This window comes from Musa acuminata, chromosome BXJ2-11 (assembly GCF_036884655.1).
Source record: "Musa acuminata AAA Group cultivar baxijiao chromosome BXJ2-11, Cavendish_Baxijiao_AAA, whole genome shotgun sequence".
Taxonomy (NCBI): Eukaryota; Viridiplantae; Streptophyta; class Magnoliopsida; order Zingiberales; family Musaceae; genus Musa; species Musa acuminata.
Genome location: NC_088348.1, coordinates 22,385,200 through 22,406,949, shown reverse-complemented (window position 1 = coordinate 22,406,949; position 21,750 = coordinate 22,385,200). Strand labels below are relative to the sequence as shown.

General features: G+C 39.6%; 1 protein-coding gene across 8 annotated transcripts; it reads left to right on the top strand.

Moving 5' to 3' along the window:
* Positions 1-415: 415 nt before the first annotated feature.
* Positions 416-20,464, top strand: LOC135626303 (paired amphipathic helix protein Sin3-like 4). Of its 8 annotated transcripts, none has more exons than XM_065131513.1 (23): positions 416-823; positions 1,290-1,454; positions 1,583-1,751; positions 1,841-1,939; positions 2,019-2,189; positions 2,704-3,022; positions 3,500-3,633; positions 8,529-8,604; positions 8,716-8,745; positions 8,913-9,184; positions 9,278-9,432; positions 9,659-9,783; positions 9,921-10,175; positions 10,343-10,981; positions 11,071-11,162; positions 12,704-13,345; positions 13,423-13,514; positions 13,614-13,752; positions 13,844-13,993; positions 19,211-19,383; positions 19,452-19,563; positions 19,649-19,836; positions 20,112-20,464. In XM_065131513.1, the coding sequence occupies exons 1-22, from the start codon at positions 780-782 to the stop codon at positions 19,811-19,813; spliced, it is 4,218 nt and encodes a 1,405-aa protein (XP_064987585.1). In that variant the 5' UTR covers positions 416-779; the 3' UTR covers positions 19,814-19,836; positions 20,112-20,464. The 8 variants fall into 8 exon arrangements, with proteins under 8 accessions (XP_064987585.1, XP_064987582.1, XP_064987584.1 ...); XM_065131510.1 differs by having other exon boundaries at positions 13,423-13,523; XM_065131512.1 differs by having other exon boundaries at positions 13,423-13,523; positions 19,968-20,464.
* The last annotated feature ends 1,286 nt before the right edge of the window (positions 20,465-21,750 follow it).

Below are 21,750 nucleotides of genomic sequence, written 5' to 3'. Positions count from 1 at the left end.
GGACGTATTCATACACACTTCCTCGTTTGATCGATGATAACACCTAACACGCAACCTCGATCACAAAGGCCAATCCGTTTGATTCGTGCTCGCTTGCTCGCTTGTTGATCTGTCTAGACTCGGATCACTAGCGAAAAACCGGAGGCGTCCGGTGACCTCACCGCACCGGGATTTCTCTTACGGGAACCAGTTTCGGTAACTCCGCATCCACCCCTGCCACCGCAGTTAAGCCCATCGATCGGACGGACGAGGCGGTGTTCACCAGCTACCGTTGGATGGGCGGGAGAGAGGACGCTTGATCAGGAGGCGTCGCCTGCCGATCCGACGGCTGGAAAGGGTTGGGCTCCGAGAAGAGATGGTCTCAGTAACTGGCACTGGATATATAAGCGAGCTTTCACCCCTCCGGTCCCTTGGTTTCAAGACTCATCTTCCCCTCTTTTTCTCTCTCTCTCCCCCTGGCTCGCGCTCCCTCCGCTCCATAGATAGAGGCAAAGAGCGGCTAATCGCCCCCTCTCTCTCCTCTCTCGTTTGCGCAGCCTTCGCTTGGACTTGTTCCTCGAGCTTGTTTTACTTCGATCCGCCCTAATTCACGCTCTTATATCGGGTCGACCGGAATTCGAGTCGAGGAAGGGGGCGCGCGGAGGACAAAGATCGAGGATTCAGGGTTTGATCCGTGGATTATTGGTGGAAATAGGGGAAAGGAGGCGATTTTGGTGTCTCTGCAGGGTTTTTTCTTCCTTGGTTGTTAGATGACTCTATGATAGTGGGAGGAGGCATTGATGGGTTCTCAGCTCAAGCGGCCCAACGTTCCCCGAGCCGATCTGTGAGTTGCTCCTCCTCCATATAATTTTGCTCGCGTATCGATTTCTTTCCTTAACGGAGTCGACTTTTCTCACGGTTTGTTTGGGCCATGTTATCATTCTTCTAGGGCTGATATTTCGGATAAATGCGATGTTTTCCTCAGATTATTTCGGTTTTTAGGGAGTTTTGGAATTTTACGTCCCTTGTTGTCCGCGAGAGAAGTGGATATTGGAAAGCTTCGGGTTTCATCTTGCTCTTGTATTTCAATCAAATTCGGGAAGCTACCATTGCCCGATCATTCTACTTAATGTTTTTTTTTTCTTCAAGTCAGATATATAGAATTGTTGGGATCATCATTTATTGTAAGAAAAACTCGCTCAACGAGAAAAGTGAATTATCTCCCTTTATTTCTTTCCTTTTTGTGGTCGTTTTGGTCGAAGATGATATGTGGTCTTGGATCTGTTGTAATTCAGTGGGTTTTGGTCCAGGTCCGGGCAAACCCATATGCCGCCGGCTCCAGCAGTTGGTACCACTCCCAAGCTCACCACCAACGATGCCCTAGCCTACCTGAAGGCTGTCAAGGATGTCTTTCAAGACAAAAGGGAAAAATATGATGAATTCCTTGAAGTCATGAAAGACTTCAAGAGCCAGAGGTTCAGTTTGATCTCTTCTCTATTTATCACTAGTGCTCTCAAGTTCTTTTTTTTGCCCTTGATCTCCAGTCGAGTTGTATTTAATGCTTCTTTACTCATTACCTGTATTTCCTCTTGTGAACTTGCAGGATTGACACTAATGGGGTTATTATGAGGGTGAAGGAATTATTTAAGGGGCATCTGGATTTGATATTGGGTTTTAATACCTTCTTGCCCAAGGGATATGAGATTAAGCAACCAGAAGACAAGAAACCAGTTGAATTTGAGGAAGCAATCACCTTTGTTAACAAAATTAAGGTATATATGCGGTCAAAAATTATTTTAATCCTAAAACTTCTTTGCTACTTCTTCATACGTACTCATTTGATGCATTTCTTCTGCTGCAGAATCGTTTCCAGAATGATGATCGTGTTTACAAGTCATTCTTGGATATTTTAAATATGTACCGAAGGGAGGATAAGTCAATCCATGAGGTCTACCAAGAGGTATTTTGCTTTTAGATAAAGCCGTGGCTTATGCGAACATGTCTGGATTGAACAATTGTGTGTGCTTATATATTTCTAGGTTGCAGCTCTCTTTCAGAATCATCAAGATTTGCTCGAAGAATTTATACATTTTTTACCTGATGCCTCGGCGACATTTGCCCCACAACATGCATATTCTGGTCGAGGCTTTGTGCGCCGAGATGACAGGAGCTTTCTGATGCCAGCAGTAAGGAATGTTTATGCGGATAAGGTGTGTTGCTTGTTGTCACGATTGAAAAGCTGCAATTTAACGATTCACCTAAAAGGAATTGACTATGTATTTTTTTATTGTAGCAAAAAAGAATTCACTTTTGACCTAGTAAAAGGAAGTTGTCATGTCATACTTTTCTATAACCTTTCTTGATTCATGTTTCAGTTTGGATAAATTTGCTGCTATCTTTGTGTGCATATGTTTTTAAGACAAGTCAACTTTAAGAATGTTTATGGGGATAAGGTGTGTTGCTTGTTGTCACGATTGAAGAGTTGCAATTTAAGGATTCACCTAAATGGAGTTGACCATGTATTTTTCAGTGTAACAGAAAAGAATTCACTTTTGGTCTAGTAAAAGAAGTTGTCAGATCCTGCTTTTCTATAACCTTTCATGACTCATGTTTCAGTTTGGATAAATTTGCTGCTATCTTTGTGTGCACATTTTTCTGAGACAAGTCAACTTTAAATATATCTTCATTTCTTGAACTAAAATGAACCTTTTCTTGAGTTTACAGAGGGAGGCAGCATATATGTCACGTACCGATCGTGACTCTAGTGTTGATTGTCTTGATACAGAGCATGGTAGGCAGAAAAGACGTGCAGAGAAGGAAACGGATAAGAAGGAAGACAGGGACAAGAGAGACCACGAACGAGATGAGGACTCAGAGCATGATTGTGGAGATTTAGAAAATTCAGAGTGTAGGCATAAAATTTCATCTAGAAGGGTGGATGACTCTATTGATGAGCCGATGCAACAAGGAGGTGATCGTGCCAAGAATATTGGCATCTATAGTTTTTCAGTTTCATCATTTGATGATAAGAATGCTTTGAAGAGTAAGTCTTCTAAAATTTGCTGTTTGATTTAAGTCCAACCTGAATTTGTCCCTGGATGTGGCATCATTATCATGCTTTGTCTTCCTAGTTGGTTTGATCACCTTAAACAGACAGAAAGGGAGATCCACTTGATTGGTAATTGCCATTAGAGGTCTAATTTTCTTGGAAGTTTTAGGTTTGCTTGAGCGTGAAGTGCTGAACTCCTGTGTAACTGGTTCGAGTAATAGATTTTTATATCTGGAGAGATGTGCTTCAGTTATGTCCATCCAGTGAATTTGTAGACTGATTTATGCAGTTAGGTTCGATGAATGTGTAGAGATACTTCTTTTGTTTGTTAGAATAACTTGGTTAAATCGACTATGGTGCTGGCTATGGTGCATTTGTCTAGTTACAAGTTTATACTAGTGATTAATGGTTCTGTAGTGCAAATGTATAATCTGTTAAAGTTTTATCCTTCGTTCAATTTCAATGTGGCAGGTGTATATACCCGAGAATTTAACTTTTGCGAGAAAGTCAAGGAGAAGTTGTATCCTGATACATACCAGGAATTTTTGAAATGCCTTCACATATATAGCAAAGAAATAATAAACAGAACAGAATTAAAGAATCTGGTAAGCTTTTGAATATTGAAGCATCAATACATTGAAGGCTTCTGTGCTGGTTTTACAACTTACTAGAATTCCAACAATTGTTATTCACAATAGTTGACCTGTTGTTTTGTTCTACTTTGCACTTCATACTTCCTCAGTTTTTAAATAACTTGGTGCCTAATTGTCTCCAACTAATAATTTAGAAGGGCATAAGTTTTTAAATAACATCTACCACATAAGTTTGACAATGTCATAGCTAATAAAGAAAATTAATGGCCGAAAGGACCACACTGTAGATATTTATGAAGTTGATAATTTACTTTTATTTGATCGGACAAAATAGGAAGTATGTACATTCAAGGTTTCAGATACAGGCAGGTCCAGTACAGACTAATAGGTATTTCTCACTTCCACCAAGGTTCAATGCACAGTAATCACCTAATACCATGATATTAATTTTTGATTTTTTTCAGTGATATTAGGTAAAAGATGTAGGTATATTATCCCAAATATCAATACTATATCAATCTGATAATGCGTTGAATACAATATTGGATCGGGATTTCAAACCCTGCATAGATTATTAATTGTCTAAGTGTTTCAACTAATTGATACCTAGATGTAGGTCAATGGGAAGACTATCCATCTTATGAAACATGATCCACATGTTATATATCAATTTGACATTTTTCTTTCCTGATTGGCCTAGTATTGCCAATGCTTAATTAATACAGTACTCGTCACATCTAAAAATAATTTTTTCATTCACTTCTAACTGTTTAGGGAGCCTATTCTTTTGGGGCACATAGCTGCTTATTACAGTTGCCTAAGTAAATGTTTGTGACCATCTTTGTTGCTATATTTCCTTTGCCGTCATCCAGGCTGGTGTTGTAACCATCGATGATTATGTTCTGCCATCTCATCTTGTTTTCGATAAGGTTTGCATCTTGTTTGTGGCAGCATTGGTATCACTCTGCAGACATTGCCTTAGTTGATGTACATATTATCCCATTTGGTTGCACCTTCATAATTGTTAGTGCCTTTCTGTGCATCATTTGTTCCCCTGCTCCTAACCTTCCAATTTCACTTTCAATACTCTTATGCCTTGTGTTAGTTCTCTAGTAAAGCAGGTAGCTGCTTGAAGTATGCTTAACAACCACAAAAATTAGGATTAGGTTGTCTACTGCTAGCCTCCTAAGTTTACCTTGTATACTCTTGTGACTTATGGTAGCTGTTTAGACACTTGAAATATGCGTAATTGACATAGTGATTATGATTAAGATGAAAAGGTGCAAAACCTGGAGAGAATATTGAAGTCTTATAAGCAACAATTCTAGTTAATGTTTTTCTGATAAGGCAACTGTTTGCACTTCCTTAGTGCTGTTTATGCATTTTCAAGGTGCAATAACCAAATATTGATGAGACCGCTCTTGGATTTTGTGCAGATACAGACTGCATATTGAGTATATGATTATAAGAAATATGCAAATCAGCTAACGATGATTGATACCGGGATGGACAGAATGGAGAGAAAAATAAGTAGAATAGATTGAAGGGTAGATAAACAAGCTCACCACCCTGGTAAAACATTCAAGGGATAAAATATCACTACCCAAGGAGTCTAACTAAGGATATAAGACTTAAGAACTTACCAATCTAAGGAACAAGGAATCCACCAAAAAGACGTGACACAGGACATCACTTAAGAAATAAGGCTTGTATGCAAAACACTCTATGCCCCTAAATCTTTCAAGCATGAGGTATATACTAACAAGCTTGGAACAACTCTCCAAGCATGGATGATTAATTTCTTTACTATATTTATAATTTAAAGTAAATGAAAACTAATTAAAGAGTCATTGAATAACTAATAGTCATTTAGGACTTCAAAAGGTGTGAAATGAGTATTCCTGATTATTGAAAAACTAAGAAATTAGTGTAATTATCTTGACTTCCTTTGACACAAAGATTGAAGACACTCCTGTACCAATGGTCTATAGTAGTCCATATATAAATATATCGAGTAAAGCAGGCTGCTGAACTATCGTTTAACACCTTAAACTCGAGGCTGACTGTGGAGTGTTATTGAACTCAGTGATTTAAAAAGCGCTAGGCGCCAAGGTCCAAAAACGCCCGAGGCGCTAGGTGCTCGCCCGAGCGAAGCGAGGCGCTAAAATATAAAAATATATAATATAATTAATATAATTATTTAAATAAAAAATATGCTATTAAATTAAGAAAATTGAGTATAAAATCATAATATCATATTAATAAAAAGTCTCAAAAATCAAAACAATAAAATTTTACATCAAATCTATTGAGTTGCTATGTACACTTGCCATTTATTCTGAAACCTAACAATAATTTTAAATAAATAAAAATTAATAGTATTAAAATCAAAATAATATATTATTAATCTAATAAATAAAAATACTATTATTAGTATATAGTTAGCAGTATACTGTTAATATATTGTTAACAGTATAGTGAGAAGAGTGTGAGAAGAGTGCGAGCGACGACAACAGCGATGAGCGACGAGTAGCGACAATGGCAGCGATAGCGACAGCAGAGAGCAACGACACGGAGAAGAAATCTCGACGGTAAAATCGCGAGTGTTAGGGTTAGGGAAGTCGGGGAAATCGTGAGAGGGAGCCTATCGGTGATTTAGTTGGTTCGATTGAACCAACTAAAGCACCGGAGACCGAACGAAACATAAAACACTGGTTCGGTCGCTTGGTTTAATCCGGGCGCTCGCCCGAAGCGCCCGGCGCCTGGGCTCGGGTGAGCGCCTAGGCGGCGCCTCGTTGAAGCGAGGCGCTTGGACATGAAGCGAGGCGCTCGTGCCTCGCCTCGCCTCGCCCGAGCGCCTAGGCGAGCGCCCGAGCGCCTATTGAAATCACTGATTGAACTATGAAAATGTCGAGAGACAATGTTGATCCTACTGGTGTGCCAAGCAGGAATATACATTGATGATTGATGCAGCATGATTTGAAGTAGTTAATGATTTGTTAGCATGCTGGATCCTTGGCTCATTAAGCAGAAGACACTCTAAAGTTGTCTTATGTCAAAAAGGTTGATACTGAATATGATTCGGTTCTAGTATGATCCAGTGTTTTAAAAAGGCGCTCGGGCGAGGCGAGGCAAGGCCCGAGAGCCTCGCACAGTTGTCGGGTGAAGTGCTTTAATGAAGCGTTGCTTGGGTGCTCACTTGAGCCCATGCGTTGGATGCCTCGGGCGAGTGTCTGGTTGAAGGCGAGCAATCGAACTAGATGGCCAACACTGGTTCGGTTGAATAGTAACTTAATTGGTTCAATCGAACCTAGCACAGTAAATAGTATCAGTAAACCCTTCCTACCCATTAACACTAGGTACTTCACCGCTCTGGTCCCATCGCTGCCTTCGTGCGTAGCCGTTGTTGACCCACAGGTCCGATTCTTCCTCTGCCATCGACGGATGGGTTCGAAGCTCCCGCTGCTGTAGCTTTCGTGTGCAGTTCCCTCCACCGAAGTTGCTTCTGTGTGCAGCTCCTTTCATCGTCGAGGGATAGGGCCGCAACTTTCTCTGCCATCGATGGACACATCTGAAGCTTCCTCCCCCCCTGACGTGGTCATCCGTAGCTTCCTCTACCGTCACTGCCATCGTCTGTAGCTTTCTTTGTTGTTGCTGTCGCTATCCATAGCTTCCTCCACTATTGCTGTTGTCGTCTGAAGGTTACTCTATTACCATCGCCCTCTTCTTTTCCACGTTCAACCGTCGGTGACTCCTTTTCTCCCCCTCTACCGTTATGATTATTGTTAATAGTGGATTAAATACTATTAACAGTGGAATATTAATCCTTATTTGATATTAAAACTGCTGCTATCATATAATAAACTAAAATTGATATTAATCCTTAGAACTGTTGACTTATTTAGAACTAATCCCTATTTAGAATTGTTATTAGTCTCTATCTAGCATTGTTCATCTCTATTTATTTAGAAATGTTATTAGAGTTTCAGGATTAATAGCAAGTGTACATAGCAACAAAGAAGATTCATAAAAAAATTTAATTTAATATTGCATTCTATTTATATAATCACGTTTATTAATTATATTATATATTTTAATATTTTAATATTTTAAAGCATCTTGCTTCGCTCGGGCAGGTGCCTAGGCGAGCATCTAGCGTTTTTTAAAACACTGGTATGATCTAGTGCATGAGCTGAATGAAAACTTAGATTCATCTTCTAAAGATGATACGTGAAAGAAAGATGATGGCAGTGTTCAGAGTAAGGAACTTAGATCATCTATAGGTGAAATTCAATACATATGTGGTCAAATGGCTAAAGTTATGTTGACAGATGTATACATTGGCTTTCCCCAAATCTCTTATTGATGGAAATTGAGTGTTCTACTCTGCCCCTTTTACTATGGCAGATGGTTTGTTTAACAGTCCATAAATTTTTTGCAATATTGAGTTAGTATATGTGACATTTTATTTACCTTATCTTATTTAGGCACTGTTTTTCATGGAAGGATATGCTTTTGACCTACTTTTGTACATAGAATAAGCTGGGCACCTCTGTAGAGATCATCGAGTTCATATGGGTTTTTTTTTGTGTGTTTTTGTTTTTTGTTCCTATCCTTAGTGTACATGTCTCTGGCTCAATAGTCGTGTCCATTAAGCTATTAATGCCTTGTGCATATCTGCATTGTGGTTTTGTATGCATCTAAAGCTCATTGAGTACTTTATGAAAAATTTTGATCATTGTGTCACGTCATGTCATAATGGGTCATCATTTGTTGAATATTAATCTCATGGTTATTCAGTTTGTGAAAGAAATTTATGTTAGTTATTCTGTCATTTAAAGACCCGTAGTGCTTGGGTAAATATAGATTTCTTGATTGCTTCTGTAAGCTAATGCTTCTTGTTACAGGTAAGTGATATCCTGGGGAAGTTTCCTGATCTCATGGAAGGTTTCAATGAATTTTTGGCCCATTGTGAGAATATAAGTGGGTATGTTTTTCAGGTTTCTAGGGTTCCATCTGTGTTACATGTTTTATCAAGATGCTTCAATCATATACATTACTTTCATAGTTTTCTAATTGAAACCTTCTGTGCAGATGGATTTCTTGAAGGCGTATTCAGAAAAAGTATGTCCACAGATCTTATTCCTTTCAAATGTTTGCAGTTGAATTTCGTTTCTTTTTCTGGATAAGAAAAATACCTTTTTCTGACAGTACTAACAGAATATGTTTTCTGTTTAGTTCATAAAATAGGCTGTTATTTCTTGGACTAACAAAATCCTTGTGCAATGAAGGACATATGGCTCGACCAGTTAAGATAGAGGATAGAGACAGAGAAAGGGAGTGTGAAATGGATGAGCAGGAGAAAGTTCATGAAAGGAGGGAGAGAAATAAGGAAGGAGACAGGGTTGATAAAGGTGCTCTTTTCAATTCTAGGGATGGGACCTCTCACAAGTCTTCTTTGCTATCGAGCAAAGAAAAATATAATATATGTAAACCAATTTCAGAGCTTGACCTCTCAAATTGTCAACGTTGTACCCCAAGTTATCGTCTTCTGCCAAAAAATGTAAATATTATCCAAGTTTAATATTTTCTTTTTGCAACTTGTCACTTTTCACTTTCCATGTTTCTTATTCACACTTTTGCCTGTACTCTGTAGTATTCAATCCCTCCTGCTAGCCACAGGACTGAACTTGGAGCATCAGTCTTAAATGATGTATGGGTGTCAGTGACTTCTGGAAGTGAGGATTATTCCTTCAAGCACATGCGCAAAAACCAATATGAAGAAAGCTTATTTAGATGCGAAGACGATAGGTACTTAATCAGATTTTTTCCAAATTTATCTGCCCAATTGCCCCCACCCCCCCAAACAAGACAAAAAAAAGGAAAAAAACCCTTACCAAGTGTTGACTCACTATTTTCTGTATTTTGTTTTTTAGGTCCTTTTTTTAATCTCCATATCAGTATTTTATGGCAATCATTCTTTCTTTGACTGTATGGTCTATCATTGACTTCCATTTTATCCATGAGATGTTTCCAGATTTGAGCTGGATATGTTATTGGAATCGGTTAATGCGACCACTAAGCTAGTGGAGGACTTGCTAGAAATGATGCAAGACCCTGTCAAATCAGAGAATCCATTTCGTGTTGAAGATCACCTTACTTGTTAGTATGCATAAAATTAATGGATCTTTTTTAGTGCATTTTCTCCTTTTCAGCTTTTCATTATATTGTCTTTTTTTCTGTTTCTTATTACATTGTTTTGATTTTCTTATTTTTGTTTGTTTTCTCTTCTCAAATAGCTTTGCATTTGAGATGCATTGAGCGATTATATGGAGATCATGGACTTGATGTCATGGATGTGCTTCGGAAGAATGCTAGCCTTGCATTGCCAGTCATATTAACCCGCCTAAAGCAAAAGCAAGAGGAATGGTTTAGGTGCCGTTCAGATTTTAATAAAGTTTGGGCAGAAATATATGCTAAAAACTATCATAAATCGCTGGACCATCGTAGTTTCTATTTCAAGCAACAGGATTCAAAGAGCTTGAGCACAAAAGGTATGTCTTGGTCATTTACAACTTTTTGAGTATGATGACTAAATGGAAGTCTTTTGCATTTAAAATGGGGATTCTTGATTCTTGTAGACGGTGTTAAGTTACAAATTTAGATGTTGTCGTTTATGTTGCTGTAAATATGTTTATATGTTGCTTACTTTTTCTGACAGCTTTGCTGGCTGAGATCAAAGATATAAATGACAAGATGAAGAAGGAGGATGACGTTCTTCTTGCCATTGCTGGTAGAAACAGGCGTCCCATAGTTCCCACTATGGAATTTGAGTATATAGACATGGATATTCATGAGGATTTATATCGGATCATTAAATATTCATGTGGCGAAGTTTGCACATTTTCTGATCAGTTGGACAAAGTCATGAAGATATGGACTACCATTTTGGAGCCCCTATTTGGTGTTCAACCTCGAAACCAAGGAGTAAAAAGTTTGCAAGATGTGAAGCCTAAGAGTCATGCTGTCAAAACCATTATGCCAGGTTTGGGTGAAAGCAATGGGAATCCTGGTGCTTATAATACCAAACAATGTAATGGTGATCAGAACATTCCATCTGAACAAGCACCTTCATTCACGACTAAGTCAGCTGATGGGGACACAACAGTTACTGAAAATGGATTTTATGACACAATTCAAGCCACTAACTGTGGTGAAAATATTTGTAGTAGTCCACTTCAAGGAAGAGTGCAATGTTGTGCTTCTGTGGCTGATGAAATGCCTGAGATAACTGTGCCAGATTCTGTTGCTGGTAGAGCTGAACAAAGTCACAATAAAATAAGCCAGGAGATTGCATCAGGTTCAAGAGTTACATCTTTTTCATTTTTGATATTTCATTTTTTTATTGCAAAGTGACTTTATCTTACCTTCTCTGATTTTCTTTTCAAGGGGTTAGCTGTGGATCTATAAGAACTGGCCATTGTGGAACAGAGACACTAGTTGAAGCTCGGGCTACTAATGAGAATTTGCCATATTCAGAGGTATAACTTTGTTTTTATTTTTTACTCAGGTACATGACTTATGATTGATGTTTTGGTGATTAACCCTTAGAGGACTTTTTGTTAGGATAGTTGCTATTTGATGTTATCTTTTTCAAGGATTTAAGTTATGATTTCTGCTGGTTAATTCCAGCTATATTGGATTATACCAACAGGGTCGGGACACATGGTCCACGGCATACCAAAGGCATATGGTCATTGTGATGATTTGACTAGTTTCCTTTTGACATAGGATAACCTAAAGTGTGATAGGCTTAGTGGTTTGGGAGCAGAAATGGTGAAATATAGAAATAAGAACAAAAGAAAGAGGAGAGGGTTCGATAGAACATGCTATGTTCACAAAATTCTCAAGTCAAATAATAAAAGAGTAAGTAGTGCAAATTCAGACACGCTACTTTTGAGGGAGAAAAATACAAAATCTCTCTTCTTGAGTAGCTTGGCTTGGTTGTGAGGTTCTAAGTACCTTCAACAATGTTAGGTTTTTAGCAATTTGGGGTTTGATGGATCATGTATTGTCAAAGAAAAGTCTAGGATAGTAGAGAATACGGGATAATAGAGATTTTGCAATGGTAAAATTCAGGTGGTATGATATTTGGGGAAGAAAGGAGCGGAAGATAATAAATTGCTAACTTCTTAAGCGCGCTCCAGCTCTTTTGAACTCCACTTTGAGGGAAGGTTGTGGCCTTACACTGGCAATATATATTGTGAGGAAGAAACTCATTCATCCAAACATTAAGTGATGTTCCGATTGTAGTACCTTTCACCTTCTTATAGGCCCTCAAGTACAAGAAATAAAAAAATTATAAAATTAATAAAAATAAAAATAATCAAGTCAAATCAATCATTTAGTCTTTCCATTTTTTGAGGAAGATGAATTTTCATATTGGCCTTGGCGAATATTCTTTCATTTTTATTATACATCTGATATGAAGGCTTCCATCTTTGTATCGTAATGAAACTTATAGAAGTATAATCTTTAATCAAGATTCCTATTTTTTCTTCAATTTGGGTAGTCTAGGAAATAAAAATAGAAATGTGGGAGATGTTGTGTTATACAAAAATCCCCTCTAAAGTATTAGAATTATTCCCATAATAGGAAAACAACTAGGCAAAACTGAAAATATGTTAGGTAATGACCAATCCAAAGAGATTTGGGTTGATCTTTCTTCTCTCCACGCTTGGTGTAATGCCTCAATTTGCACCACCTTCGGAAAACTTTTTATTTTAATTTTGAGTTGTCTGCTCACATGAAATTCTTGCAGCAGTTACGATTAGTTTTGGTTTACATAAAAAGTCTATAGAAGCTTGTTATGTCTGACTAGTACTAATATGAGGGATGCACTGTCTATAAATTCCTTATGGCAACATTAAAAAAAAGCAAATAAATGGTCATAACTTTGGCCTTCCATGTGTATATGAAGTTATGAACCCAAGTGCTGTTTGCATAATAACAGTATTTCTTGGTCTGTCTTAGAATTGATGATTTCATCTAATACTTGATATGACTATAAAAAATCTGCTAGGGTGGGCAAACTGGATTGCAAATCATATCAATTAATGGTGGTAGCATCACTGAAAGCAACAAATACTACAGACCTAATGATGTTTTTGTATCCCTTAATAATCTCAAAGTTGAAAGAGAAGAAGGAGAATTATCACCTAATGGAGATCTTGATGAGGATAATTGTGTGGCTCTTGAGGATGCTGCTACAAATGTAGCTCATACAGGGAAAGATACTTCTGCTAGCGGACAGTACCAAGTCAGGCCTGGAGATGTAGAGGCTTCTTGTGGAGAGGATGCTGGGGATAATGGTTCTGGTGCTGCTGCTGATGATGAATGTGAGGAAAGTGCTCAACGCTCTACGGAGGTCAGTGGAAATGCATCTGAGGCTGGTGAGGATGTCTCAAGCAGTGAATCTGGTGATGGTGAGGAATGTTCCCATGAAGATCAAGAGGAAGAGGATGATGCTGAACATGATGATCAGGATGCAAAAGCTATAAGCGAAGGTAAGGCTGATGCACATGATGCTGAAGGAGAACTATTTCTGCATACAGTTAAACCTCTTGCCAGGCATGTGCCTGCAGCACTGCATGATGAGCAAGATAAATCATCGCGGATCTTTTATGGAAATGATTCATATTATGTGCTGTTTCGGCTTCATCAGGTCAGACTTTTTTGCATTTACTTAGCTTATAGCATATATTTCTAGTCATAATTTATATTTATATTATTTCATAGCAGACTTTGTATGAAAGGATACTTTCAGCCAAGACAAACTCATCAGCTTCTGAAAAAAAATGGAAAAGTTCTAAAGATACAAGCCCTCCTGATTTGTATGCCAAGTACTATACATCAATAACCACGTCTTTCACCTTTTATTTGTGCTTGGGCGTGGATTATCATGCATAAAAGTCTCTTATATGGCTTTGCAGATTTATGAGTGCTCTATTCAACCTTCTTGATGGTTCTGCTGACAATACCAAGTTTGAAGATGATTGCCGTGGTATCATTGGAACTCAGTCATATGTGCTTTTTACAATGGACAAGCTAATATATAAAATAGTTAAACAGGTACTGATGTACATATATAACATATTATATGGTTCTTGAATAACTGTATCCTTTTTTCTAAGGGTGCACTTATGTTTTTTTTTGTTTTCAGCTTCAAGCAATAGCTTCAGATGAGACAGATAATAAGCTTCTTCAACTATACTTGTATGAAAAATCAAGGCAAACAGGAAGATCTTTTGATCTCGTCTATCATGAGAATGCTTGTGTCCTTCATGATGAGAGCATATACAGATTTGAATTTGTAAGCTTCTTTTATCTCCTTTGTCCCTGCATGTTTAGGGTGATGAATATCCATTTGTTTTTTCATTTATGTCCTTTTATGTGTACCTGTTGTAGTGATTTGTTGTTAAAGAATTGTTGCATGTAGTATGTCACTTAACTAGTTTTGCCTAAGTCGTGCAACACCCTTGCATGTTCGTCCGCAAAGGTCAGCTTCCTCGAAACCTCCTATGGTCCCTTATGACCTACAAAAGAGAAAACAGATTAGAGAAAGCGTCTCACTCGGGATCCACAAGCAATCATTTCAGTAAATACTTCATAAGCTCTGAACGGTCGCACAATAAAGGGTCCAAAATGGTCCACTACGGACTGAAATTCTCACATAACATAACATTTGTTTACAAGCCTAAGACAACCACCAAAACCAAAGAAAATGGGATTGCTAAGCCTACTATCAGCCCTTTACATGCTATGCAAAACATGAACAAAACCGAAAGATATGGACATACATGAGCATTACATCAAACACACCGTTTATAGATTTGTCCGTGACATTCTCCCTCACTAATTCCTTCGACGTCCTCGTCGAAGCCTTTGCTGACACTGTATCTCCTCATCTTTGTTGAGTCTTCAATCTTTTGCTCCAGTTGCAATGCACCTCTTGGCTCTCGGCTGCACTCTGCCACTGTTGAGTAGTCGAACTTTGATCCGTCATGCTGGTTCAACTCGCCAATGACTTTGACTCAGGTGTGGGGTCGGCTGAGCTAGGTTGATCCTTCTTGTTTCTTGCAGATCCCTCAGATGAAAGAAAAGATCATTCTTAGTATGCGCCAGTCTCTCAAATGTCTCATGTCGCTTGAACTAGGTTGATGCTTGTTGGATCTTTAACGAGCATCGTCTTGTAGACTTTAAAGTTTTTGGGTTATTCCTCCGTAGAATTTGCTCATCGATTCTTCTTCCACTTAGTCGTCACTTCTAAGTAGGTTCGTATTACTTCCACTTTCGATTGGTATTCTATTGGGAAATGAAGCGGATAATCTACTCTCAGTGGCACTGATCACTTTTGGTGAGGATTTGACAACTATTTTCTTTCACTAAGTTTCTTCGAAGGGTCTTTGAACCTGTTAGAGCTCCTCTGCTAGATAGATAAGAGAATTGGGTTACTCGATTTCGCCAATTCTCTTAAGAGTTGAGAAGGCAAAGGTTACTTGACTTCGCTCCGTCTCCTCGAGGTTTGTACTCCATGCATCGAGCTGGTTACTAGCCTTCGCCTGCTCTTTACTCACACTTCTGAAGCACTCGAAGTGTTTGCACTCCTTACGTTGAGTTAGCTACTGCGATTCACCTTCTCAATGCCATCAAACTTTTGGAATGCAGGAAGTTTTCACCCTAACTTGGAGCAAGTCTTTAATAGTTTTGGTCGCCTCTAGGATTGTACCGTATTCTCCATCATCTTTGCCATCTACTCCTCTGAGTCCAAAGGTACAACACCGCATACTGCCTACTTTGTTTCTTAGTCGAGCACTTTTGCATCGACCTGAAGTCCTCCACTTTCGGCTATCTTGATGAGAAGCTCGTTGACACCGATCTTACGAAGTTCCCTGGCCTCTGCCCTTCAGTCCTGTCTCGGTACTTGGAGTTTGCCTCTACATGCTCCACCTCCTCGGCCCCTTTCACGACTAAGCGCTTTCCCTCCATGAGAACAAGGGATCGATGACTTCACGAAAGTCTCGCCTTTGTGGGACCATGGTGCTGCCATGCCCATGGCCCTACTATTCGTCGCCTCGCATCTGCGTCCCTTTCTTCGCAATCGGTGGATTTGCCTCTGTAGCACTCCTATGAGTCCACCGTCATTCTAACCGATACTTGGTTTTTGGGTAGCTATGTCCCTTTGGACTCGTCGCTTCCTCGCCCCTTTCGACTCTCTGCTTCAACACCTTTGTGTTCTCCGAGCAATTCCCCTTGGTCGGTGGAAAGACAAATTACAACTCCCATGCATGGCCTCCGCCATCATGTTATTGGGTTTGCACCGATTATGTTCTCTTTAGCTTCCTTGGTAGCAACGTTTGCTTACTCGGTCTTGTCCTCTGACTTGTCGGGCTCTCTCTTAAGCGAATATGAGCTCTGAAGCAATCTAACTCTTTAGCCGCTTCGATCATACCTCTGCATGATCAAGTCCCCCCTATGGGACTCACTGGTTTTTGGGTAGCTAAGTCCCTCTAGACTCGTTGTCGCTTCCTCACCCCTTTCGACCTCCTATTTCAACACATCTATGTTTTCCGAGCAGTTTCCCTTGGTCGATGGAAAGACAGACTGTAACTCCCATGCATGACCTCCGCCATCATGTCGCAGGGTTTGCATCGATTTTGTTCTCCTTAGCTTCCTTGGTAGCAACATTCGTTTACTCGGTCTTGCCCTCTGACTTATCGGGCTACCTTAAGCGAATATGTGCTCTGGAGCAGTCTAACTCTCCAGTCTCTTCGATCATACCTCTGCATGATCAAGTCCCCCCCATGGGACTCACTGGTACTCTGCATTCGATATTCTCCCTTGGTGGTACACAACCCCCTATGTTGATGACCAAGGTTTTTATCCAATGCAAAATTCGATGCATGCTCAGAAGATTCGCCTCTGCGATACCATGACATTCACTCCTTGAATCCATAGCTTTTCTTGCTATCGTGTTGTTCACCGAAGTGGAGCTCCTAGTAGCTCCCGATGATACCTCCGTATGATCTAGTCCCTCGTTGGATTAGATCGTGTGTGTATCGCATTGCCACGAACTGTTCCACCACGATCCACTGCACCATATCACCGAAGTGGAGCTCCTAGTAGCTCCCGATCATACCTCCGTATGATCTAGTCCCTCGTTGGATTAGATCGTGTGTGTATCGCATTGCCACGAACTGTTCCACCACGATCCACTGCACCATATCACCTCTGATAACATCTCCATTGCATTCTGATCATTATAGGATGAACTTGGATTGTGATCCCTCCATATGTGGCCTTTGCCAACACATCGCAAGGCCTCTTCTACCTTCGATTGTGTTCGCTCATTTGACAATTGACTTTCGTTCACCCCGCTCTCGGGTCATACCCAGATAAATCACATCTTTAGAACAGTCCGTCGCCTAGTAGCTCTCGAAGTTCACTGACTTCGCTGAAATTGGTGCACCATTGTCTGGATCCTAGGCCTCTGCCCCCATCAGCACAATCTCCGCTGCGCTCTACTTCCTTTATGGCAACTTGAATGGCAGCACTGTGGTGTATTCTTTAAGAGTACCCTCCTCTGTATCCTCTTGTCCCGTTCCAAGGCCTTCTGAACCCAACTTTGCCTCCGCAAGTTGAGTCGCCTTGGTTCCTCCGGTAAATGCTTCTTCGAGATAGGGTGTATGTGCCTCGAAGCTCCCTTTGTCTTTGACACCATGCAAGAAGAGTCTGCTCCATCAGAATGAAGGACCCATGGAACTGCATAATCCCGCTCTTGCCTCTGCAAGAGTTCATGTCCTTGACCTCTGTCCAAGGAAAGTTTCGTGCCTCCGCTCCATGTTCCATCTTCTATGCCGACTCCCTTCTTACGGTTTGGGTGTTTCACTAAGTTACACCCAAGTTACTCCACTCCTCGATTTGCATTGAGTTGATGGTGGCCCTCGCGCCCACCATTCCATGGGTCGACCCTCCATTGAGTTCGATCTCCATATCAGCTCCAAGTGTGCCTTCATTTTGTGTTGCCTTGGGTCACTCCCCTACTTAATCTCACAATGCATCCTCCAATGCATTACCTTATGCGAGATCATGCGATGACTCCTCGTCACTCGCTCGGTCCGTTGCACATGATTCTTCCTATGGAGAATCGGGACTTATCCCCTCTAAGGTATTTGTCTCGTTGGAGCAATTTCTCTTTTCGCATCCTTCCCTCTGGAAGTTTCGGAGACCACCATCTCCTTGGACTACTCTACCTTGCTGAACAAACTATGCATTGTTCTACCCCCACAAATGCACTTACTAGATTGAGACTCCTCGCCAATACAGCCCCTGCTGTAACCCTCGAGGCTTAGCAACATGTTGAACTCGTTGCATACTTTAGCCTCCTACGTACGTATCCTTCTCATGCCGAAGAGAGTTTTAATGCTTCATGGCGCCGAGTTTCGGTCGCCTTGGGATGGCCACGAACATTCCATCGTCTGTATACAAGCCCTTGCATGGGTATCGAAGTCTTCGAATTAGCAATTCCTCTCACCTTCGTGAGCTTTGCACAACTTTTTCGGTCGTTGAGCAACCCATTCCACTTTGCATGGTCTTATCCTTTACCAAGCACCTCGCTTGCCTTGAGCACCATCAAGTATGGTTGCCAACGTCGAGCCATAGCTCAAACTCAGCAATCCTAACTTTTGTGCACTACGCATTCTTCCCAGCTTGCTTGTCCTTATGGTGCCTCTTGCGCGAAGAGTTGGCTATTCCTTTGAATGTCAATCTCAGATGCCCGCTCCTCTGAGCGACTTCTTTTCCCTACATCTCCTTATTCGTTTCCCCTAAACGATCGCACATATTGGTTGCCCTCAACATAGTCTCGCTAGGTCCCCCACATTTGCATGCCAAGTATTTCTATGTGTGCTTGTCCCGCTCTGATACCATATGTCACGCACTTAGCTAGTTTTGTCTAAGTCGTGCGGCACCATTACGTGTTCGTCCGCAAAGGTCAGTCTCCCCGAAACCTCTTATGATCTCTTAGGACCCACAAAAGAGAAAACGGATAGAGAAAGTGTTTCACTCGGTATCCACAAGCAATCATCTCGGTAAACACTTCATAGCCAATGCAAATTACAAACAGACTTCACAAACTCTGAACGGTCGCACAACAAAGGATCCAAAATGGTCTACTACAGACCGAAATCCCCACAAGTGCCCATATGACACAATCTTTGTTTACAATTCTAAGACAGCCACCAAAACCAAAGAAAATGGGGCTGCTAAGCCTACTATCAACCTTTTACATGCTGTGCAAAGCATGAATAAAACCGAAAAATACGGACATATATGAGCATTGCATCAAATACACTGTTTATAGATTTGTCCGTGACAGTTTGTAGTATTCAACATTTTGTTCTTGCTTTAGTGGGCTATAAGGAAGAAGATGTGACTATAAATGTGGACTGTTTCAAATATTTGATTATGGAGAGTTAAACAATTACAGTATCTAATTATTTGAAATAGTCACTTCTTTTTTTCTTTTCAGTTTTTGCAGACTTCAGATGTGACCCAACTATCTATTCAGCTCTTGGAACATGGACATGTAAATCCTGAAGCTGCTGCTGTCTCAGTAGATCCCAGCTTTTCATCTTATCTGTACAGTGATTTTCTGTCGAGTGTTTTGGTTAGGAAAGGAGCACAGGGTGTCTTCCTGGGAAGGTAAGGGTGATTGGGGCACGTCACGTGTTCTTATGGAATCCCATGCTTGACTGGTTAAATTTCTGCAGGAATAAACGAAAATATGGGGATGATAATGAGCATTCTGTGGTTGACAAGGCCATGGATGGAATCCAAGTTATCAATGGTTTGGAATGCAAGATTTCTTCTTGTTCTTCTAAGGTACTTGATTGGAAGCCCTGCCTTAATCTCCAAACTTGTTAGTTGTGTGAATATATTAGGTAATTTTTCTTGCTTTGTTTCCCAGGTGTCTTATGTGTTAGACACAGAAGATATTTTATTCCGAGCTAGAAATAAAAGGAGATGTTCTGGAGGAACCATATGTCATGACCATTCACAACCTTCACAAGTACATGATGCAAAAGTACAGCGATTCAATAACTTGCTGTCCACTTTCCTGTCCAGAACCTAATGCATCACGCCCCCAGGAAATTGGTAAGTTCTTTCTTGGAGAAAAGAACAAAATTTTTTTAATGTTCCTTTTCATGTTTATTCAGTTGCAGTAATTCACATCATTTCTAGTTTCAACGAAGATCACCCATTATCAAAAATTTTGAATTTGCAAGGCTTTAGCAGACAATGCCACTGGTTATATCAATTTGAAACTTGGAGGAATTATGAGTTTGAGCAAATATCGAGCAGTTGACTTAGTTGTTTCGGTATCAGCAAGTGTTCGCTGCTTCTGATTCGGCGTCTCCTTTCTCTTGCAGTGGCTATTCATCACAAAGTCACCTTGAACTCCTGTTGGGGCTTGCTAGATTTCACTATCTGATGGCGCCGCTTGCTCTTCTCAAAACAACAGTCTCAAAACAACAGCTAGGTGGATTTCTGGTAAATATGTCAAATATTGTCACTTAATTCTGGTGGCTTTTTGCGTCAAAAATCTGTATATATATGTATGGCACCAACTTTGCTCCTCTTTCATGGATACCACTCCTCAAGAGTTCCGGCCTTTTTGCTCACGTATTGTTAGTCCATTAAAACACAATGCTCACGTAACATGCTGATGTAAACTGCTTACTCCTGCAATAAAGTGCAGGTATCTGCAGCCTAGCCTGTGTCATCATTGAGAATTTCTGGTGTTTGCATCATGTTGGGTGTCGGGAAGACGAACATTCAGAGTTAAATCATCTTCTACATGCAAACATCGTGTTGTTAATTGCTATTTGGCCGAACAAAGGGAAATTAAGGTGAAGAATTGTTGGAATGAGCGGCAAGCTCAGGTCGCTTGACGGTGCGCTTACCTCCCAGTAATATGGCCTTAGAATAAGCTAAAAATAATAATTTTTAAGGGCATATGATTTAATTATATATTATATTATTTTTTTAATATTTCAATTTTAAAAAAATTATATTAAAATTTTTATAGTTATAAAAATAAAATATTTATTTTTATTTATTTTAACGTTCTCGGTTTTACTAATGAAAGTACGAAAGACGAGAAGAAGAAGGGGGAGAGCTATTGGTGTGTCGGTTGACAATACATATAGAACTGATTTCTGCCATTTGAATTATCATTGGTGAAGACGAAGGAGCAATAGCCCAATGGTTCAAAACGAGCATTAGACATGATCGTTGCACCTAACATCTTTCTTTTGTCGTCAATAATGCCTTTGGCAAGAGGTTCGGCTCCTCTTATGTGATCATTATCTGTCTTAATATATCAATCTCATCCTTTATGCCTCTTATCTTTATTATAACAAATAAATCGTTTATTGAATTTTTTTTTAAAAATTATGAGATAAAGAATTATATCAAATAAATCATATCAAATAGACGGCAAATAAATCATATTTATTTATTTATTTGTCCTTTCCCATAAATGATAAATAAATTGTTTATGGGAACTTTTTGAATTTACCTCAATACATTTTGGGTGATTTCAATTATATTTTAGACCCTCTAGATAAAAGAATACTTGCTAATTTCATGCCAATCTTTCTACTCATTATTTTAGATATATTTTTTTATTAAATATTATGATTTAATAAACTTGAGGTTTTTATATTTTAAATATATATGATGGTAACGATCATCATGATTCTGCTCGTATTTTGGTTTAATTTGATCATGTTTTTGGTAATGCTATTTAGACGCAAATCTTTTATTAGTTAGTCTTCAATTTTTCATTTACCTAAATAATTTTATGATCTCACTCCTTTAATAATTAAATTACTTACTTCGACAACACCCCTACCGAGAGAGCTCTTCCCATTGTCCCTAAACTTTTCTGGTCACCACAATTTGGAACTCTTCCTCTCCTCCTCACCGATTCCCTCCTCCCATATAAACTATGTAAAAACAAGACCCGTCTATATTTCTCCTTGGAACGAGCATATTCCCTCGGGA

What these genes read in the sequence shown, in the direction of transcription:
- LOC135626303 (XM_065131510.1), top strand. Translation starts at nt 780, where the DNA reads ATGGGTTCTCAGCTCAAGCGGCCCAACGTTCCCCGAGCCGATCT. An exon ending in CCTCCTGATTTGTATGCCAA is followed by an intron (nt 13,524 to 13,613) that starts GTACTATACATC and finishes ATGGCTTTGCAG; the next exon opens with ATTTATGAGTGCTCTATTCA. An exon ending in GCATATACAGATTTGAATTT is followed by an intron (nt 13,994 to 19,210) that starts GTAAGCTTCTTT and finishes TTTTCTTTTCAG; the next exon opens with TTTTTGCAGACTTCAGATGT.